This window comes from Penicillium macrosclerotiorum (genome assembly GCF_028827735.1).
Source record: "Penicillium macrosclerotiorum strain IBT 26536 chromosome Unknown utg000001l_segment0_segment0, whole genome shotgun sequence".
Lineage (NCBI taxonomy): Eukaryota > Fungi > Ascomycota > Eurotiomycetes > Eurotiales > Aspergillaceae > Penicillium > Penicillium macrosclerotiorum.
In genome coordinates this window covers 1,770,350-1,789,081 of record NW_026643081.1, presented here as the reverse complement: position 1 = coordinate 1,789,081, position 18,732 = coordinate 1,770,350, and the positions used below count along the sequence as shown (strand labels likewise).

Sequence of the window (18,732 nt, the reverse complement as noted above, 5' to 3'; positions counted from 1 at the left end):
TCACATGTATAGACTGTATAATAGATCATCTCCCTACGAGATCCATGAGCCCGACAAAACATACTTCCGTGATAGCATTGTCCACGTGACCACCGGGGAACCTCGGCTGGCGGAAAGCGCATTAGTGAGCGATCTTAACCCCACGTCTCAACGAATATCCGGGGCACTGCTCTCTCCTCTTATATCTCCTTGTCGTCGATTCGAACATTTCTACCGACTCACAACACCGGTTTTTTGTACCCTATAGACAGTCTCTCGGCAAGCACTTCGACATGTCGTTTCTCGGTGGCGCGGAATGCTCCACGGCGGGAAACCCTCTGACGCAATTCACCAAGCACGTCCAAGATGACAAGTCACTCCAGCGAGACCGGCTGGTCGGCCGGGGCCCGGGCATGCAAGAAGGTATGCGGTCACGGGGAATGATGGGCGGACAGGATCAGGTGCGTGAGGATAATACCCTTGCAGATTACCCTTTCCCCTCCTCGGGAAAGGCGTAACCACTGACCACTTCCCCCGGATATGAGTGACATTCGACCACTAACTGCGCAAGGGTGGTGTTCCCGCCCACACGCTTTTTGCAGATGATGGACGATTTTATGCAGCAACCAGGCCAACAAATATCCGGACCGTCGCCGCAGCCCTTCGCTATGGAACACATGCGTCGCGAGCTGGAGAATTTCCAGTCCGCTCCGCAGCGGACGGGGTCGCCCGGGTGGGCTGCGGAGTTCGATGCGGGAGAACAGGCGCGCATGGAGGCTGCGTTTCCGGGTGCGGCGCAGATGAATAACGGGTCTGGGTTCACGCCGGCCGAGTTTGCGCGATTCCAGCAACAGAATCGTATGGGTATGCCCCAGACGTCAAGCCCCGGTACAACGGCGACCCCGCCACTTATGTCGGGGTATCAGCGGCCGATGGGCATGGGCGGCTATATGGGTGGCATGGGCGGAATGGGCATGATGCGGCCGATGGGCATGCAATCGCCGATGATGCAGCAGCCCATGGAGGGACAGACCCAGGACAAAGGCAAGGGCCGGATGGTTGAGTTGGACGATGAGAACTGGGAGGCACAGTTTGCCGAGATGGAGACTGCCGGGAATGAGACCCGTATCGATGACGAGGCAAATGCGGCAATGGAGGCGGAGCTGAACGAGCTGGACAGGTCAGTGCCCACTTCCAATGATGCCTTCGAGTCCGTATGGGAACGAATTCAGGCTGAGACGGCAGCGAGCAGGAAATTGGCCGAGGAGGACGATTTCGAGGTGACCGACAGTGTGCATGTGGGTGACTTGGGCGACTGGGAGGGCTTCGACAGTCTCAATACACGCTTCCGGGACCCGCAGCTGGGCGACTACATGTTCGAAGAGGATAACGTCTACTCATCGGTGAATAACCCCTTTGAAGAAGGTGTGAAGATTATGCGCGAGGGTGGCAATCTGTCCTTGGCTGCCCTGGCATTTGAAGCTGCGGTTCAAAAGGACCCACAGCATGTACAGGCCTGGACGATGCTAGGTTCTGCCCAGGCACAGAACGAGAAGGAATTGCCTGCCATCAGGGCACTGGAGCAGGCCCTCAAGATTGATGCCGGTAATCTTGATGCCCTTATGGGCTTGGCCGTTTCGTATACGAACGAGGGCTATGATTCGACTGCCTATCGTACCCTGGAGCGCTGGTTGTCGAACAAGTACCCTTCGATCATCAACCCGAATGAGATCTCTGGCGATGCAGACCTCGGCTTCACGGACCGACAACTTTTGCACGACCGTGTGACGGAACTCTTCATCCAAGCTGCACAACTCTCCCCCTCCGGTGCTCAGATGGACCCGGATGTGCAAGTTGGTCTCGGTGTACTCTTCTACTGCGCTGAAGAGTATGACAAGGCCGTTGACTGCTTCTCAGCCGCATTGGCCTCCACGGAATCTGGCAGCACCAACCAACGTGAGCAGCTGCACCTTCTCTGGAACCGTCTTGGCGCAACCCTCGCCAACTCGGGCCGCTCTGAAGAGGCCATCGAGGCCTACGAGCAGGCACTCACCATCAACCCTAATTTCGTTCGTGCCCGTTACAACCTCGGCGTCTCATGCATCAACATCGGTTGCTATCCAGAAGCCGCTCAACACCTTCTGGGTGCCTTGTCCATGCACCGGGTTGTTGAGCAAGAAGGCCGCGAGCGCGCACGCGAAATTATCGGCGGCGGCAGTGGGCCGGATGGTCTGGATGACGAGCGTCTCGAGCGGATGCTACACATCAGCCAGAACCAGAGCACGAACCTGTACGACACGCTGCGCCGCGTGTTCAGCCAAATGGGCCGCCGGGATTTGGCGGATCAGGTTGTTGCGGGGATGGATGTCAACGTCTTCCGCAAGGAGTTTGAGTTCTAGGACAATTATGATTCCCCGGGATCTAGGTTTCAATATTTGTGCATGGGTCGCATTGTTTACGATATATCGGCATGCTACTTTCTTCTCTGTTTCTCTCTTTTTTTATCTCTCTGCATGAAATGCTTACCGGCAGGGCCTGGCTACATACACATGCCTGGCTATTGCCACTGATCTATCTATGGAGATTGCATGTACTCAAGCCTTAGATCTATAGGGCTCTGACACGATCTAATTGCCCTTTGAATAGATATGAATGATCTTCTCTTCAGATACTATCTCTTGTGTTGTACTATATACTAGTTACACCGTATATCCATTTACCTACTCACTTGAAGGGATGAAACGGAGTAGGATTCATCAACTCATCCACCACTTTTCCAACTGCAACGGCTTTTTCTTCTCCAAACCTTCCACCGACGATCTGAATGCATATGGGCATACCGTGTACAAGCTCGATATCATCTATCGCCCAACCATTAGTACCAAAGTCCAGAGTTATTAAAAACAATTCGTGTGAGCCACAGTGCACTAAACGCATAAACGGAATAGAAATGACAACTTACATTGCCCATGATTAAAGGCGTCAGACTCATTCCTGGGCACATGTCCCTCCCAGTCCCCGTGAATTTCACTCCCAACAACATCAATTTCTCGGTCTGCGCGGCCAACAGGAACCGTAACGGCCGCATAGTCTAGCAGATTCCACATAGCCGTATATCCCAGCCACTGCTTACTTTCTACCCACGTCTTCGGCCGGTACCCAACCCACGGCAAGACTGGCATAAGGAGGGCGTCGATCCCAGCATTCAGCCATTGTTTCAGAAAAACTGTCTGTAGCGCATATTTCTGCCCCTCAAGCTTCTCTCTCTCGTCGAAGTCCAATGCGTCTTTCTCTGTCCCAACGACCATGCCTTCGATCAGAGGTTCGTCAATTATTTCACATAGCTTGCGACAATGGCGTCCGCCATCAGAGAGGACCGCTTTTGTCCAAAGGTTTGTTGCAGGGCCATGGAGCGTGGTATCCCATTCGATTACTGCTCATATTTATGTTAGACCGGATTTATTTGAAAGAATTCAACCAACCACCCAGCCATACCTTCGTGGCCCGCGTCTCGTAGTGCTTTGATAGTCTGCTGCATCACCCGCGCTACGGGTGGTTGCGGCTTGACAATGCCATCGTCGAAAACGACACCGAGCCGGAGCTTGCGGTCTGTAGGTGGCGTGGCAAGCTCTTTACGCCAAGGAATAGGAATGGCTGCAGGGTCGATGTTCCATGGGCTTGAGGCAAGGAGGCGCTTCATAAAGTACTCTGCTGTTGCGAGAGAGGATGCCATCGGCCCGGCCACAGGGGGTACGAGATAGTGTTGGTGCAGACTGAGAAGGGCATGTTAGCTCATGAATCAGTGAATTTCATGTTCCGTCCTAAAGATAAGTCTGAAAAATACTTCTCAATTTATCCTCTAAAAGAAATGTCTAAATTGAGATCATCTTCCTGCCTACCCCCAGACTTTCGAGACAGAACGTAGCTTTCTTCAAGCATGACCAAAGGGATAATAAGAAGAGAGCCCATAGAAGAGCAATATCACTTACAAAGAGCAGTCCCATGGTACCCGCCCAGTTGTTGGGCAGACCGAATATAGACCTTGCAAGTTTGATGGCACACGAATGGATCCACCAATGTCCGTTCCGATTCCCAGGATGCTTCCTCCACAGCCCACAAGGGCACCCTCGCCACCAGAGCTGCCACCAGAGATGAGTTGGTGGTTAAATGAATTCACAGATTGGCCAAAGACATGGTTATATGAGTCAGACATCTGAGAATGTTAGGATGATAGAGGTATAAAAGGGCTGTGTTATCTTTACCATGAGGGCTTGTGGGACGTTAGTCTTAACATATAAGACAGCACCCATGGACTCCAGCAATTCCACAATGGAGCTTGAAGACTTTGCTGGTTTATTGGCGAGACCAACCCAGCCTGGATAGACATTATGTTAATATTCAGATACAGAAAAACAAGGCAGAGCTATGTATGAAGGTGACATGGTGTATCTTACCAACAGTTGTATCCAGGCCTTCCACATCAAAGCGATCTTTAATAGATACTGGGACTCCATGCAAGGGCCCGACAGTATTTCCTGTTCGACGTAAATGCTCATCCAATTCTCTGGCTCGAGCCAGTGCCTTGTCAAAGAATATTTCTGTCAAACACTTTGTCACCTGTTGTGCAATGGCTGCGCGTTTGCAAAAAGCTGTTGTTAGCTGTTCACTGCTCACAGTCTGCGTGACAACCAGCGAAATTAGTTCCCGTATATCGGTGGTGTTAGTCCAAGCCAGCTCGTTTGGGGAAAGAATGGCACTCTTCCGAATGAGGTCCACACTAGATGCGGGGGCATTCTCCAGGATTGAAATAGGAAGTCGCCATTCTGGTGGAATGAGATCATATTGAGCTGCACGTTTTTCCAGAACGTGGGGCTTCCAGTGGGGAATAGCATCGATAGTCATTGTGAATATTGTTCAAAGCGAGAGGCTCAGGGTCTATAGGGTCTTCTATAGAAATGTGTTTGGGCTAGGTACGACCAGTTTCAAGAAGTGAATAGTTGTATGAATTAAAAGCTAAATCTGCTAAAGGGATAGCTTGAGATTCCGAGGTTGTACTCACCCGCTGTGAACCCCTCCTATCAACCCCTCGGACATAGTGTGAGGGGTTACAATGCCGAGACGGCTGAGTCGACCGGAAGATTTCCGATAGCAGATAATAGGTACCCACGGAAGTAACCAAGCTCAGAATATACATTAAACCTCTACCGTTATCAACATATTCGTGCTGTGCTAATCGTTTATGCTTTAAAGAGCTGTTCATTACCTAGAAGTAACCTGACTGCAACTATAAAATAGGATCTCGAGGATCTGAAGGCACCAGTTGTACATGATACTCATAGTTGCGCAAAGAATCAAATTCGAATCGCATTGAGCATTTGCCTCATCCTATATTCTATCGTCCTAGGAAGACTGTTGATACCCACAATGATAGCTATTCCTCATAGGAGCAGCTCCATTCCATCTACATGATCTCCAGTACCACGCTTTCCACCTCTTGCTTTATTTCTAGTATTTTAGGTACTGAGGTGAGGTGTCATCGAGACCATTGATATGGACGGTTCTTATTTGTCTGTGCGACCTCGCCATTCCTCAACTCGGATTACCCAATCATGAACAAGAGCCTCAAAAACACTCATCTCGTCGATAGGGAGGCCATGCGTACCACGATCAAGAACAACATAGGTTGATCGTGGATAGAGCTCCAGTAAGCGAAGACTGTCTCGATAGCCCACGCTCTCGTCTTGCCGACCACATACAATAAGGGTGGGTGCAAAGAACTTGGCACGTTCGCTATCCAACGAATGAGATAACCGATATCGATTTGGATCTGCTCGGATCGGATCTAACACTTTATTCTCTGCCGCTCTCTTTGCTGGAAGGTAAACCTCCTCGAATTTTGCCTTCAGTGATTGAACATAAGCCGGCGTTTGAACGAGAACGTTTCCAAGAAGAGATCTGTCTTCGACTGATATACTCGACATGAACTGTTCGTCTGCAACTAAAGGCTTAAAATCATCGAGATCGCGCACGCTGTCTCTTGGCTCAATGAGCGGGACACGCAATAATAAACCATCGACTTGCTCAATGTAATTCTGTGCTATTGCACGTGCAAGGTAGCCGCCACATGATGAGCCGACAAGTAAGAACCTTGATCGTCCAAGTCGAGAATCAATGAACTGCACCAGGCGATGATATATATCATCTAGATCTTTGACATTATTTGCAGGAGTTTTGCCCATGCCTGGCAGGTCCACGTAGATACGGCGAAGTCCCGGTGTTTTGCCGAAAATCGGCTCAAAGTCCAGCTCCTCAGCTTTTCCCTCCATCTCCCATCCATGGATGATCAAAACAGGAAGTCCTTCCCCAATTTCATGTGCAGATAGAATCGATTCCATTTTTGTGACTGAGTAGCAATCTAGCGAGGATATGAGAAGGAAGACGCGTTGCAACCTGTTCACTCGCAAAATCACGACATTTTCTAGTGCTGACAAACTACGCGGCTCACTCAAAACTAGCCAAATTAATACAATATAAACCACTAGTACAAAAAGAGACTGCTCGACTTTAATGTGAGAGGCTTTCTATTCAAGCACAACTCCTACTGCTGATCAATTGATCCTATTGGTTATGAAAATCTGTCGTGGAAACAAGAGCCATCATCCATAAGTTGCCGCTCTTTATCAACAGATTGAGCTTGCTCTAATATTTCCCAGGAGCTTCTGGGTTTTTTTTGCTTGTATAAAGGTCCTGCTCAAGCCAGAATTATATATAAACCGTAGCGGAGCCAGACTTTCATAGCAATGCTGTGCAACGGGTATGATCATATAAGCTTTTGCTGTCCCAGAAAGGCCATGTGAGATTGAGAAAGGCGCCCCCAGGAGTAGAAGCAGATATAATAACCTAGAATTGACTGATGAGCAGGCTGGGATATAATTTTCATCTCCAAAAACCTTGGTCTTGAACAGTTCCTCCTGTCCGTAGACAGAACAACAATGAAATAATTTTTTTAATGTGCTTACCGGCAATATTATACAAATGTAACGAAGTGAAAAGAACTTTTTTTTAAGAAGTAGCAGTCTGAATAAACTCTTTGTCCACTCTAATCTCAGAGAGGGGAATTTCATCATCATCAGACTGGTGACCAACCTGCTGGCCCTTCACATTGGTATACGTCTTCGCATGATCATAATCCGGCCTGAATGAAGCTTCCATTCTTGCCTGGTCTGACATAGATCCTGAATCATCTGGTAAGTGATAAAAGGAATGCCGTTTTTGCTTTGAGAGCTGAGTGATAGCAGCAGAACTCTCCGCTGTTTCTGAAGGTTGGGTGACGCCACTTGTGCCCCTGGTCCGTGTTCCGTTTGTACTCCTGAAAAAAGCTATAGCGCTGCCATTAATGCCCAGCTTGCGTGTTATGAACCGGAAAGCGGGGCGAAGTGTTGGGAGATTGGCCGAAATTATTCCTGCAGACATCTCGATTGCGGTCCAGCCAACTGTTGGAGCAAGAGTATAGGAGGAGTCAAGTGAGCTGTAGCTGAAGAGGACCGAGAAACGATATGCAGATGTGAAGACGACGCTATTGAAATTAGACCTGAACACACTTTTCGAGTCAAAAAACACGGTAACTTACAAGAACCCCAGACTGAAGGCAACGGAGACAGCTATTTTTTCTGAAGTTCGAAGTTGTAGCTTCCACACTTGTGGAATCGGCAGCAGGAGAATCGCAATGTCGGTTGCGATCGTTGAGACGGCATTTGCAATCCAAGTACCAACCTGGTTGATGCACCTTCCTGGGATCTGGGGATTCCATATCTTCTGAACGGGAACGCAAATGAAGATGAAGAGGAAAGTAATACAGATAACCCAAATAATAACAAAGCCTCCAATCACGTATGCCCATGTCTTGAAGTAGGGAAAGCGGAAGATTCGATAGTACATGAGCAAGATTGATAATTTGGTCCAAACGAGGTTGAAAACATAGAGAACCTCAGCAACAATAAGGTACTTTGCAATCATCACCACATTCTCGGTTGCTATAGTGTCTGCATGCAGTCCCATTCCCTCGTGGACCATCGCGTAGATGAATCCAACAACAATAAAGTTCCATAGCTTATGAAAGCTGTCAGAAATCAGGAATTGTAGTGTTGGGACACCGGTGAGAAAACTGCACATACCATAGAAAAGACAATCATATAGTCATCCCACCATAGCTTTTGCGACCGTTCAAAACGTGCAATTAGTCGAAGACAAACAGTGACAAATGCCAATACCGTGACTGAGGCCACGGTAGCTATGGTCCATGGTTGCAGATTGCTCTGGCTACTTTCCATAACGTGCGGCGAATGTGAGTTAGGCCCAGCAAGGGCGGATGTCAATCATTTATAACATATGCCGTGTTACCGGCATCGAATTTAATTGGAGCTCTCCGGCCCCCGATCTTCATGTCAAGATGCTTACGCTAAAAACGTTCTCTTAACATGGTAATTTGGTTGAATAAGTATTACCTCTTCTAGGCCGTATTTTATTGTGGATTATGGCATGAACTCGGGATGACTAGCTAGCGAAGCAAGAGGTTCAAGAAATCAAACTTTGACATGACTGACAAGCTTGGCGTCTCAGGTGTGAACTTAGTTCGCAGCTGTCAACCCACACTGAGAAGTTGGGACTAGTAATTGAACGCTATGTGGATAGCCCACATGGCGTGGCGTAGTGAACTTTCCTTTTTCAGGAGACCCCCCACTTGCTTTCGGAGAATCCACGGTGAAAATTCAAATCCTCCATGAAGTCAAAATCCCCACCCCTTTTCTCATTGTGTGGGTAAATTTTCCCTTCGAATGTGTTGAGTCCAATGGTCTGGACTCCACCTTGTTTTGGAAAAGTTCTCCCTGAACATGCTAGACTATATGGGGCCTGGATCACCGAACGACATGAACTTGTGAAAAATGGGAATGCGCAAGAGAAAGAGTGGAAAGCATCACCCCGATCATCGTGATGGAGTAGGTTATTATTCATTTCAATTTCAATAACGGCTCTGAAACGGGCGCCAGTGGCAGTTAATACTTTAAATGAATTAAACATTGAGTCGAACCATGGTTCATGCACCGGAATTCATAAACCAATCTCTACAGAGTATTGGAGTGACTGTACCTTGTCACCATCTCCAGAAGGGCGTCATTCACCTCTTTTGAGTTGGTTGCATTCAAATAATGTGCACCCCCTTCAATCATCTGAAGTTTAGCATCCGCAGAGGAAGTGAATCGTTTAACATGCTCTGCAGGGACGATCGTTCCAAAAGGAACATCCTCGGTTCCCTGATAATTGTCAATTCACAGATCATTCCCAAAGAAAGTCAGAGATAAGTCTCACCTGTAGCCAATGAACAGGACATTTGATATCCCCAATTCGGAGCAGGAGCCCATCTCTCTCTAGTAGGCAGTTGAGCGCCATTCGAACCTTCTTTCGGCCCTCGTCGCCCTTGTATACTTCCTTCAAGGTCTGGGTCCAGAAAGCAGATTTCTCGGTGGTCGCAGAAGCACCAAAACCAATCCCCCCGACCAATCCACACCAGACATCATCCACAACAAAGTCAGGCGTGGGTGAAGGGCTCGTCCACTTCTCATAAAATGCCATGAGATTGGTAGCGGGATCCCAACAGCCCTTGGACCGGGAATCCAGGGACTCATAATCCATGGAGGTTCCCAGGGGCATGAGACCGAGAATCTAGCGTCATGTAAGCTCAATACCATTCTAAATTTAATTAGCAGAAGGTGAATTTGAACTTACCCTGTCTGGGGCTAGTAGGGCCATCCTAGTTACTATCCACCCTCCCTGACTCGTGCCAAGAGCAAACGCTTTCCGAATTCCAAAGTGGTCCATGACCTGCAAGGCCATATGGGCTGAATCCCAGTATGTGAAATGCTCGGAGGGGGAGCTGGTTGAGCCATGGCCTAAAGGTTCAATGGCTAGGAGATTCATTGCATCATTTAGGGCCTGGTTGTTAAACTGATCATGGTAGAGAGACACAGTCATGCACATCGAATTGATGAGTACGCATGTCGGCTTGGAGGGATCATATTGGTCCTTTGCGAAGGCATATCCGGCCTTGATACCGCCTAGATGGGGGACTGTGATGGTTTGAGTTGCAGCCATTGTGTAATAATCAATTGTTTTTGCTGAGATGAATGATGTGTGATCTCGTCTCGTATCTTCAGGGGATAGAAGTTGATAATATGTTACTTCACTTCGGAAACCCGCCAAGATAGCCGCTAAATCTTCCTAAGGAAATATATCTTGAAATGGGTGTAAAGCCGGAAAAGCTACGGTAGTGCACGGACAACCATGTCCTTCCGACGCGTGGGTCACTCTAATCCCAGTTTAGATAAAGTAAAGTCTCCAGGTCAAGTGCACTGTGTGACATTACTGGGTATTTGCGTACTAGTTCCACTTGCCTAAATGATCAGTTCCGAACATGGCCAGAGCCCTCTGAGCCGTAAACTTTGAATTTTATGACTAGAATATCACATTGGGTGGGAAATTACGCCAAGAAAAGGGAGGTTGTTCCTTGTGTCTTGGTAGCACACCCACTCCGTGAAGTGGAGTAACAGCGCCACATCAACATTTCTTTGAACATTGATTTTCCTGTGTTTTAATTTCTCAGGGTGTGCTCGCTGCAAAAAAACCACAGAGCATGCCTAATTTTGATAAATACTTGTTGCTAAGTTCCACAAGCCTGCTATATGCGAAAACAAACCGAAAGTTTTCAAGGTTGCGCGTGGATCTAGAGCTTTCTAAAAGTACACGATCTATGTTCTACCGTTGGGAGGATGCGGCTGCTACTCAGTGCAGGTCTTCGACTGGAGTATCGAAATCCTAAATTCCTTCATGCTGCAAGATTGACCCTTTACATGAGGATAATGGTTCTTAGAGCGCTTCGGTTTCTCTTGATTTATGTAGAAAGAGGATTTGGTTTTCGGATGGAGTAGATTCATGAGATATACCAAAGATTCTACCCGTTTTCTCCGCACTTTTCCTGCTCAGTCAAACCTTCTGGGGAATCAGTTTCAGTCTTGCTAACGGTTTCGGGTGCTCAGCTTGGCGTTTCGGCTTTTGTCGAAGATCGTCGCCGTCTTCTCCTTGGTGCTTTGCTTCCTTTGCTGGGTATTTTCCGAGTTTCCTGCTCATCTATTACCACTCCTGGATTTAAGTAACTGATAAGAGAATTTCGTTCAGTCCACACTCTTTCGAAGATTTTGGCAGACGAACTTACCTTTCTAATATGCGCTGCGCAGAATTGAGCTCAGATTTGCTGGATTTGAGGCACAAACTCCAATACTGAATGTCCTCACGCGCAAATTTGACTTTGTCTTGATACTTGGGATTTTGTGTTTCAAGACTGGGATACTGATCCAGAATTTTGCTTAAGTTCTTTAATGTTGTCGCACAGTTCTTGAGACTTGATTTAACTTTCAGTGTTTGTTCTTCATCAGGCGAGCATGATTTCAGTTGCTTGGAGACTGCATGAGCAAGGGCATTGAGCGACTGCCATCTTGAATCAAAATCATGGTATATCTTGACAGAGTCTTGAAAATTTGAATAGATGTTGACCACCCGAGCCAACTTCGTGTCAAAAAAATGGATAACCCCGGGCATGATGTCTACGATGAGAAAGTGGGGGAAAGATAGCGGGTAGCGCTGGCACCCACAGGGAATTTAAGCTTGACAAAATCTGGAGAAGCGTTATCAGTAAGACTGTCGGCGTGTTCATGCATGAGTTGGCTGTGCAGGTTGATGGCGAACCACTGACATAGGTCTGTTCTGTCACTAGAGACAGTGCGGCCAGTCAGGTGCTGCAGACCGGGGTGATGGAAAGCCATCTATTCGTCCAACGCACATCCTTAGATATCTCTACAAGACGCAAGTACTTTAGAATATAACAGTAATCACAGTTAAAATATATCAGAAAAGTATTGCTGTTTTTCAGTTGTACAACTCACTGCGTTATTCTTAATATATCCGCTCCATACTACATACTATAGCCCAACGTGATGCCATCACCTTCACGTCAGTCTTCGAGCCTCCAATAGAGATCCTTTTCCGGCTATAGCTCTGCTCACAGGGAATTTTGAGCCTATGTGACACAGAAAAGATGGAAGTTTTGATGATTATAAGAGATGGGTCCTGTGATAACTACCAGGCGCTTGGGGCCTGTGGCCTAATTGGATAAGGCACCAGACTCGTTGGTCACACTCTCCCACAACCATATAGGACGCTTGCTAACCAACATCTAGCTAATCTGGCGGTTGCGAGTTCGACCCTCGCCAGGCTCTCGCTTTCATTACTTTTTTGCTCTCTGAAATCGCTTATCTGAAGAAGATATCGCTGTGGTTTGTGCTGATGGCAGTGAAAGGGCGCGTAGGGGGCGGACCCATAGAAGTTACTATTTTTGACCACCTCGATGCTGAATAAGAGATAGCAAATTTTAGGAGAGACTAATTACAAGGCAAATAAATCGCAGTCGCTTAGAAAATTAGAACGCAGAGATACAATGGTTCTTGATAATGGACTTCTTTCGGGTGATATTCTCCAAAATCTTCCTATATTGCTCTGCTTCTACAAAAGAGGGTTTGATAAGAGCACAATATAACCGCTGGGAGGTGAATATGCAAAGATCTTTTTGAATTTGATCCATAAAACAGCTTGAAGAAGACAAGCTAGTTTGAAAATAGTGTACAGTATGTCACAGCTCTGATGCGAGTCGTATCTACACCGTCATCAACATGCTGGCATTCTTATACCAGGTCAATAACGGATTCTCCCCATTCCGTGTCTCCGTATCCTCGATATATGCCCAGCGGTGCATGAAATCTTCATGGCTCATGACCTGTGTCAATTTGCCCGTGACAGCTCGGTACACATCCTCAATCACGTTGAAGTCTGTGGGGAAGAAGATATCAAAGTAGCCCTGGTGAACCTGAGGACAAAATATTAGCTTCTTCTTTTCTTTAATTTTAACTTTTCAAACTTGGCATTTGGGGAGCTTACAAAAGGAGTCGTCACTGGCACCGTCCGCCGCTGATACCGAGTTTGAACCACTGGTGCATTCAAGCCGGGCACTGCGTCAGGCAATGAGCTGAAATCACTTGCTACAAGACGGTGCGCCGGGAAGTACTGGTTCAGCACGTCGAAGAATTGCATAAGCCGGGTAGGGATGTACTCAGGTAACGAGAACTCTTTGCCGAAGGGTGGCGCAGATCGAAGGCCACGAAGTAATCGGGAACCGAGAGGACTTGGGAACTGACGTCGTGCAGCCGCTTGACGTACGCGGATAAACCTAGCTGCAACGGGGTCCAACTGGGTGTTGTAGTATTCGTGGAACTCGCCGTCCGCGTCGATGAGGACTCCGCCTTGCTGCGGGATTTCGGTTCGTGAGTTATAGCGGATAGTGTCGTGACCAAAATTGTCAAACACTTCGAGCGCCAGGAAAAAACACGGGGAGTGCACGTAGGTTTCCCAGTCGAAGATCGAGCGGTTGATGATCTCTACGCGGTCCCGGTGTCCCTTGGCGTGGAGCGTTTGCATCAAGTTTTTGGTTTGCAGGTCCGCCAATGCAGGCGAGATTTCGATGATCTTGAATTTGGTACGCTGGTACACTTCATGATCCGTATCACGGATGAAATCCAAAATGTTCAACATCATTGTGCCGTTTCCAGCGCCCATTTCGTAGATAATGAGGTCGTGGTAGGGGTACAGGGTAAGCTTGTAATTAGACACGAGATACCGCGCAATAGTCTCGCCATAGTACGGCCGGAACAATTCCGTTGGAGTATGCCAAAGCTGACGCGCAATATCCGGCTTCACCTCATCAAGGAGGTCTTCAAATTCAGTATATCGCTCACCCAACAGCCTGTGGAAGGCGGGCCCGTCTTCAATGGTGTTAAAGTCGAAAGGCTCACCGGGGCTGAAGATGGTCGCGTGCTTCGAAAAGTAACCGTAGTGGGGATTGTAGAGGCTGTCTGTATTGGTAATGTCAACATCCTGCTCTCAATCCAAACCAGCAAGCTCCTAGCGTCTCAAAACTTACCGTCAATGAACTCGCGCGTCAGCATTTTCACCTGACGCGGTCGTTCTCGACGATTTTGCAAATCTTTTGCCGTCACAGTTGGATATGACCAGTACTCCTCGTCAATATTTCTGGAATAGTCACCCCGTTTCGTCCAGAGCATGCCATCGTCCTGCGATTTGCGCTTCGTGGGCGTGCGTCGGGTGAGGAATGTACGGGTTTGTCGAGATAGCGAGGGTGGTGGTCGTCGCAAGGATTGGCAGGCGGGATGCCGAAAAAGCTGCCGGAACAGCTGGTTGAGGACGCGCGAGTCCATGGTGCCTGGATCGAAAGGGACGGTCACAGGTTGGCGATCAGTGGTTGGTGATATGGGGTTGCGAGCTCTAATTTTTTGGCCTCAGGCATCAGAGCACGTGCCTGAAGCAACTGATCCGATCTTTTTCATGGGTTCATGGAGTCATGAACAACTGGGCGGTTCTTTCGGTCGTCTGTACACGGATATTTTCTTGTTCCTAGTTATTGCTCAATTATTTTTGTTTTTACTCTACAATCCCCTTTAGCTCCCAAATCGGCCTGAACATTCATCTTCCGAAAGGACATGAATGTGGTCCGAGCTTCTCATCCCATCTTCAGATGAATATTTGGTCATCTTCTAATTGAAGAACGGGAAATCAAATAGCGCACAATGTCTGACCACTCACAGGTCTATATTGGTACAGCTTTTATTGCCGGAGTGTGTCTAGCTCTTGTGTGTCGAGAGGTGCTATATCCGCAGCGCCAGCGCGAAAACTCAGCGCCCTCAACCGCGCAAGCAGATGGACTCGTTGCGCGGTCAGGCCCGCCGGCGATAGTTGAAGGAATCCAAGGATGCATAGGAAATACACCACTTTTTCGGATCAAGTCACTTTCAGAAGAAACAGGATGTGAAATCCTGGCCAAGGCCGAGGTTAGGAAATCCGGACCGCTAGGGGCAGGAAGTATGCTAATAGCTGTATGATTCAGTTCTTAAATGGCGCCGGGCAGAGCTCGAAGGATCGAGTAGCCCTGAGTATGATTGAGATTGTATGCGGAAGAACATTCACTCTAATTATGCTATCGAGTATATCGATGCTAATTCTAGTCAGGCCGAAGAACACGGAATCCTGACGCCGTACAGCGGTGATACGATCTATGAAGGCACATCAGGATCGACCGGCATTTCGCTTGCGAGCCTTGCCCGAGCAAAGGGATATCTTGCCCATATGTATTATTCCCTTTCATGTCCATTCGACTGCACTGGCTCACACTTGTTACAGCTGCATGCCTTCGGACCAGGCTATTGAAAAATCCAATTTACTTCTCAAGCTCGGGGCAATTGTCGACCGCGTGCCCCCAGCACCAATTGTTGAGAAGGATAACTTCGTTAATCGTGCCCGATCACTTGCACATGCGCACACAGCCTCCACATCAGTCTCCTTCATGGCCGACGAGGGAGGCCATCTAGAAACCCACGAGCGCAAGGTCCGGGGCCGCGGCTTTTTTGCGGACCAATTCGAGAACGAGGCAAACTGGCGCGCTCATTACGATGGGACTGGTCCGGAGTTGTATGCGCAGTGCGATGGGAATATTGACGCGTTTGTTGCCGGTGCTGGCACCGGTGGTACCATCTCTGGTGTGGCACGGTATCTGAAGCCACTACTTCCTAATATCAAGGTTGTCCTGGCTGATCCGCAGGGAAGCGGGCTATATAATCGTGTTGTCTATGGCGTTATGTTCGATGTCAAAGAGCGCGAGGGCACGCGGCGACGACGTCAGATCGATACTATTGTGGAAGGCATCGGCATTAATCGCGTGACGGCGAATTTCGAGGCTGGGAAAGAGCTGGTTGACGATGCAGTGCGTGTGACAGACGCACAGGCGCTAGCCATGGCTCGATGGCTTGTTGAAAAGGATGGTATTTTCATTGGCAGTAGCAGCGCGGTCAACTGTGAGTTATTTGGTCGCTTTTACTATGCAGTGTGGTCCAACTGACACTGCTCTCTCCAAGGTTTCGCTGCGGTTAAGACGGCGCAGAAGCTTGGCCCTGGGCATAGAATTGTGACGATGCTATCTGATTCTGGCTCGCGACACTTGTCTCGATTCTGGGCCAAGGCTGGTGATGTCGGTGGGGCCGTTGATACAAAGTTGGAAGATGTGCTTAATGCCCGGGATGAGGATTTTCAGTAGATGTAAAGTAAGAGACAATCACACATGGAATTTTACATGTCAAGAGCCTATTTAGCAATATTATGTTCATGATTAGTACGCTTGAACATCAATTTCCTAACTTCAAACGCTTGACAGGTGAGGCTCTCCTCGGTGTCGCTGAACGAGATCGGCTGGGAGATGGAGTATTGAGGCAAATTGCGGACATTTTAGAGGGAGACGATACATCATTGATGAGAATAAGATCATCGTCATCATCGTCTTCCAGGAAATCTTCAAATTGACGCCGCCGCTTTGTTCTCGGTGTTAGAAGCTCGATTTCAAGAGGTTCAATCACTGTGAGCTTCTCCTTCACGGCCGTGACGGAAGATTCAGAAGATTTAGATGCATCGTTCTTTTGTGATTGTTCCCTATTTTCGATCGTTGCCTCAGATTTCGAAGGTATATTTCGCTCTGTACCACCCCAAACATCATTTCCAACCCAGAGACGAAACAATTCAATTTCAATTTCACGCCGAGATCGACCAGGCAGTTCAGTCTGGATTTTAGACCACGAGAGATCCGACCGATCCTTCAGGGCATCCAGGACGTTCAGCTCAGTCTCCGACCAGGGAGTTGAAACCTCGGGCGGATTCGCACGCCGATCGGTCCAGTGAATTGCGTTCCATTGTATAATCTGTGGCATTTTGCGCCCTGGCAAAAAATCCAGGATATCTTTCCATTTCCTCTTCTGGACATATCGCATGCATACTATCACCTTAGCTTCATCGGGCGTGACGCCGCCGCGAGATCTGGCAGATGTACTTTTTTGTGGCGAGTCGGATTTCCCCTCACAGTGAGGCGGTGCAGGTGAATCGCATTGGAAATTTCGAACATTGGGTGCCACCTCACTCTGAACATGGCTTTCTTCCGAGTGGTGGCCCTGGATGCGAGGTCCATGCCCAAGTCCACTAGCCGATTGGCCATGCAAAGCAGGGTCCGCTGGGCTCGGTGATTGGCATCTAGATTCAACACGAATATTTAGTTTCAGTTGAGGCGAGGTGTGGAATTTCTTCTCCGTGCCCTGTGATCGCGAAGGGGTATATGAGGGGAAGTCCTCCTGTAGCGGATCGTCTGATTCGTCGCCATCGGTAACTTTAGCAAAAGACCAGTCGCGCGCCGCAGGGCTGGAATGAGGCTTGCGCTTCGCCCGAGACCGGGATTTACTCGGCGACGGGGTCGCTTTTTGTTGCCCATCTTTACGTGGTCGACCTCGTCGCGGGACTGTCCAGAGAGATCCGGATCCAGGTGGAGAAACTTCTCTGGTGATGTGTGGAAGCCGTGGGGTCTGAACGACATTTCTGCGGCGTTCTGCCGTCGGCGTTGAAAACAGTGAGGGTAATTCAGGCGCCTGCCAAAGAGGATCTGTTGGACCAGGATCTTTCTCCGGTGGATCAAGTGCATATTGATCTTTGGATCCCGTGGGATTGGATCTTGGGATCCCCGTCTTGGTGTCAAACGCCAAAGCAGTGTCTAAAAGTGAATCCACGCTTGTGTCGCCGTCGGTGCTAAATCCCGACAGCTCGTTCCTGGGATGGACTGTTGAGGGATCGTACTGGGAATCTTTAAGTTCATCCTGCACGCCATCCTGTGCTTCATCTTGGGCGATGTCAGACTCGGGTTTGGAGAGATCGGTCCCGAAGAGCCATGACGGCGTGTTGTCTTGCGGGCTATTCTCTTCCAAAAGACCCTGCAAATGCCCATTATTGACGACAATCTCTCCCGTCTCCAGATCAATCTCATCGCCCACTTCTGTAAAGTCGTTGCCGTATTTGGAAAAAATGCCCTCGAAGATGGACTTAAGCCGGAGGTCGTTCTGGGTGCGCGCTGTTTGTAAATCCCACTCGGATGTTTCCTCGGGCGAACCTGGAGGTAACGAGAGACGCGGGCGCTTCGTAGGTCGTTCCATGATGTCATCCATGTTAGCATCCAAAGCGACGTCTGCAAGCGACGTCTGCGCCGTGCCGTTCGGTCGCTGAGCTATCTGGAGACGCGGGTTGAAGTGCGGCTCGGAATACGCGTAAAACGCGACGGGACGAGGGCCAGCAGCGCAAGGTTCGGTGAAGCATCCCTTAGCGAAGAAAATAGATAAAGACAGCGTGTATAAATCGCCAGGCTTTGCTTCGAGAGTGCAAGCACAATGGACCTGGGAGAAGCTTCGGGGTTGGCTAGGTGCGCCGTCGAAAACCGACTGTTGAGAAACAAACGGCGTGACGTTGCCGCCGAAGCTTCCCCCCAAACCTCATCTCTCCCCACACCGCAACGTCCCCGCGAACCATGACCTGATCCAACTAACTTCAACACCATGTATTGCCAGAAGTGTCGGACGCCACTAAAACTAGATGGCTCGGTTGAAGCCCTCAATCCTGCTGCATTTGACTTGCTCATTAGTAGGCGCTCGCAATAACTCATGCGCTCGGTGGACGCTGATCGCTAATCCAAGCTTCTGGTCTAGACTCTACGGGCAAAAC

At 48.8% G+C, this 18,732-nt stretch overlaps 9 protein-coding genes across 9 annotated transcripts; 2 read left to right on the top strand and 7 right to left on the bottom strand.

Moving 5' to 3' along the window:
• Positions 1-272: 272 nt before the first annotated feature.
• Positions 273-2,378, top strand: N7462_000609 (tetratricopeptide repeat protein; the record flags this gene model as incomplete). The annotated part of the gene is made up of 2 exons (XM_057072335.1): positions 273-493; positions 551-2,378. 2 exons carry the CDS (start codon positions 273-275, stop codon positions 2,376-2,378), a joined length of 2,049 nt encoding a protein of 682 aa, XP_056938865.1.
• A 325-nt stretch (positions 2,379-2,703) lies between these two features.
• Positions 2,704-4,881, bottom strand: N7462_000608 (uncharacterized protein; the record flags this gene model as incomplete). The annotated part of the gene is made up of 6 exons (XM_057072334.1): positions 2,704-2,840; positions 2,942-3,412; positions 3,475-3,752; positions 3,969-4,192; positions 4,242-4,354; positions 4,434-4,881. The coding sequence occupies 6 exons, from the start codon at positions 4,879-4,881 to the stop codon at positions 2,704-2,706; spliced, it is 1,671 nt and encodes a 556-aa protein (XP_056938864.1).
• A 659-nt stretch (positions 4,882-5,540) lies between these two features.
• On the bottom strand, positions 5,541-6,374 carry N7462_000607 (alpha/beta fold hydrolase; the record flags this gene model as incomplete). The annotated part of the gene is made up of 1 exon (XM_057072333.1): positions 5,541-6,374. One exon carries the CDS (start codon positions 6,372-6,374, stop codon positions 5,541-5,543), a length of 834 nt encoding a protein of 277 aa, XP_056938863.1.
• Positions 6,375-7,041: 667 nt separating this feature from the next.
• Positions 7,042-8,309, bottom strand: N7462_000606 (uncharacterized protein; the record flags this gene model as incomplete). The annotated part of the gene is made up of 3 exons (XM_057072332.1): positions 7,042-7,555; positions 7,610-8,088; positions 8,154-8,309. 3 exons carry the CDS (start codon positions 8,307-8,309, stop codon positions 7,042-7,044), a joined length of 1,149 nt encoding a protein of 382 aa, XP_056938862.1.
• Positions 8,310-9,101: 792 nt separating this feature from the next.
• Positions 9,102-10,128, bottom strand: N7462_000605 (alpha/beta fold hydrolase; the record flags this gene model as incomplete). Its single annotated transcript, XM_057072331.1, has 3 exons — positions 9,102-9,290; positions 9,346-9,699; positions 9,763-10,128. The coding sequence occupies 3 exons, from the start codon at positions 10,126-10,128 to the stop codon at positions 9,102-9,104; spliced, it is 909 nt and encodes a 302-aa protein (XP_056938861.1).
• Positions 10,129-11,016: 888 nt separating this feature from the next.
• Positions 11,017-11,628, bottom strand: N7462_000604 (uncharacterized protein; the record flags this gene model as incomplete). The annotated part of the gene is made up of 2 exons (XM_057072330.1): positions 11,017-11,152; positions 11,246-11,628. 2 exons carry the CDS (start codon positions 11,626-11,628, stop codon positions 11,017-11,019), a joined length of 519 nt encoding a protein of 172 aa, XP_056938860.1.
• Positions 11,629-12,739: 1,111 nt separating this feature from the next.
• On the bottom strand, positions 12,740-14,354 carry N7462_000603 (class I SAM-dependent methyltransferase; the record flags this gene model as incomplete). The annotated part of the gene is made up of 3 exons (XM_057072329.1): positions 12,740-12,949; positions 13,021-13,991; positions 14,060-14,354. 3 exons carry the CDS (start codon positions 14,352-14,354, stop codon positions 12,740-12,742), a joined length of 1,476 nt encoding a protein of 491 aa, XP_056938859.1.
• Positions 14,355-14,723: 369 nt separating this feature from the next.
• N7462_000602 (putative cysteine synthase) lies at positions 14,724-16,243 on the top strand (the record flags this gene model as incomplete). The annotated part of the gene is made up of 5 exons (XM_057072328.1): positions 14,724-14,984; positions 15,041-15,100; positions 15,163-15,281; positions 15,334-16,004; positions 16,065-16,243. 5 exons carry the CDS (start codon positions 14,724-14,726, stop codon positions 16,241-16,243), a joined length of 1,290 nt encoding a protein of 429 aa, XP_056938858.1.
• Positions 16,244-16,331: 88 nt separating this feature from the next.
• Positions 16,332-18,182, bottom strand: N7462_000601 (Myb-like DNA-binding domain protein; the record flags this gene model as incomplete). Its single annotated transcript, XM_057072327.1, has 1 exon — positions 16,332-18,182. One exon carries the CDS (start codon positions 18,180-18,182, stop codon positions 16,332-16,334), a length of 1,851 nt encoding a protein of 616 aa, XP_056938857.1.
• Positions 18,183-18,732: the final 550 nt, after the last annotated feature.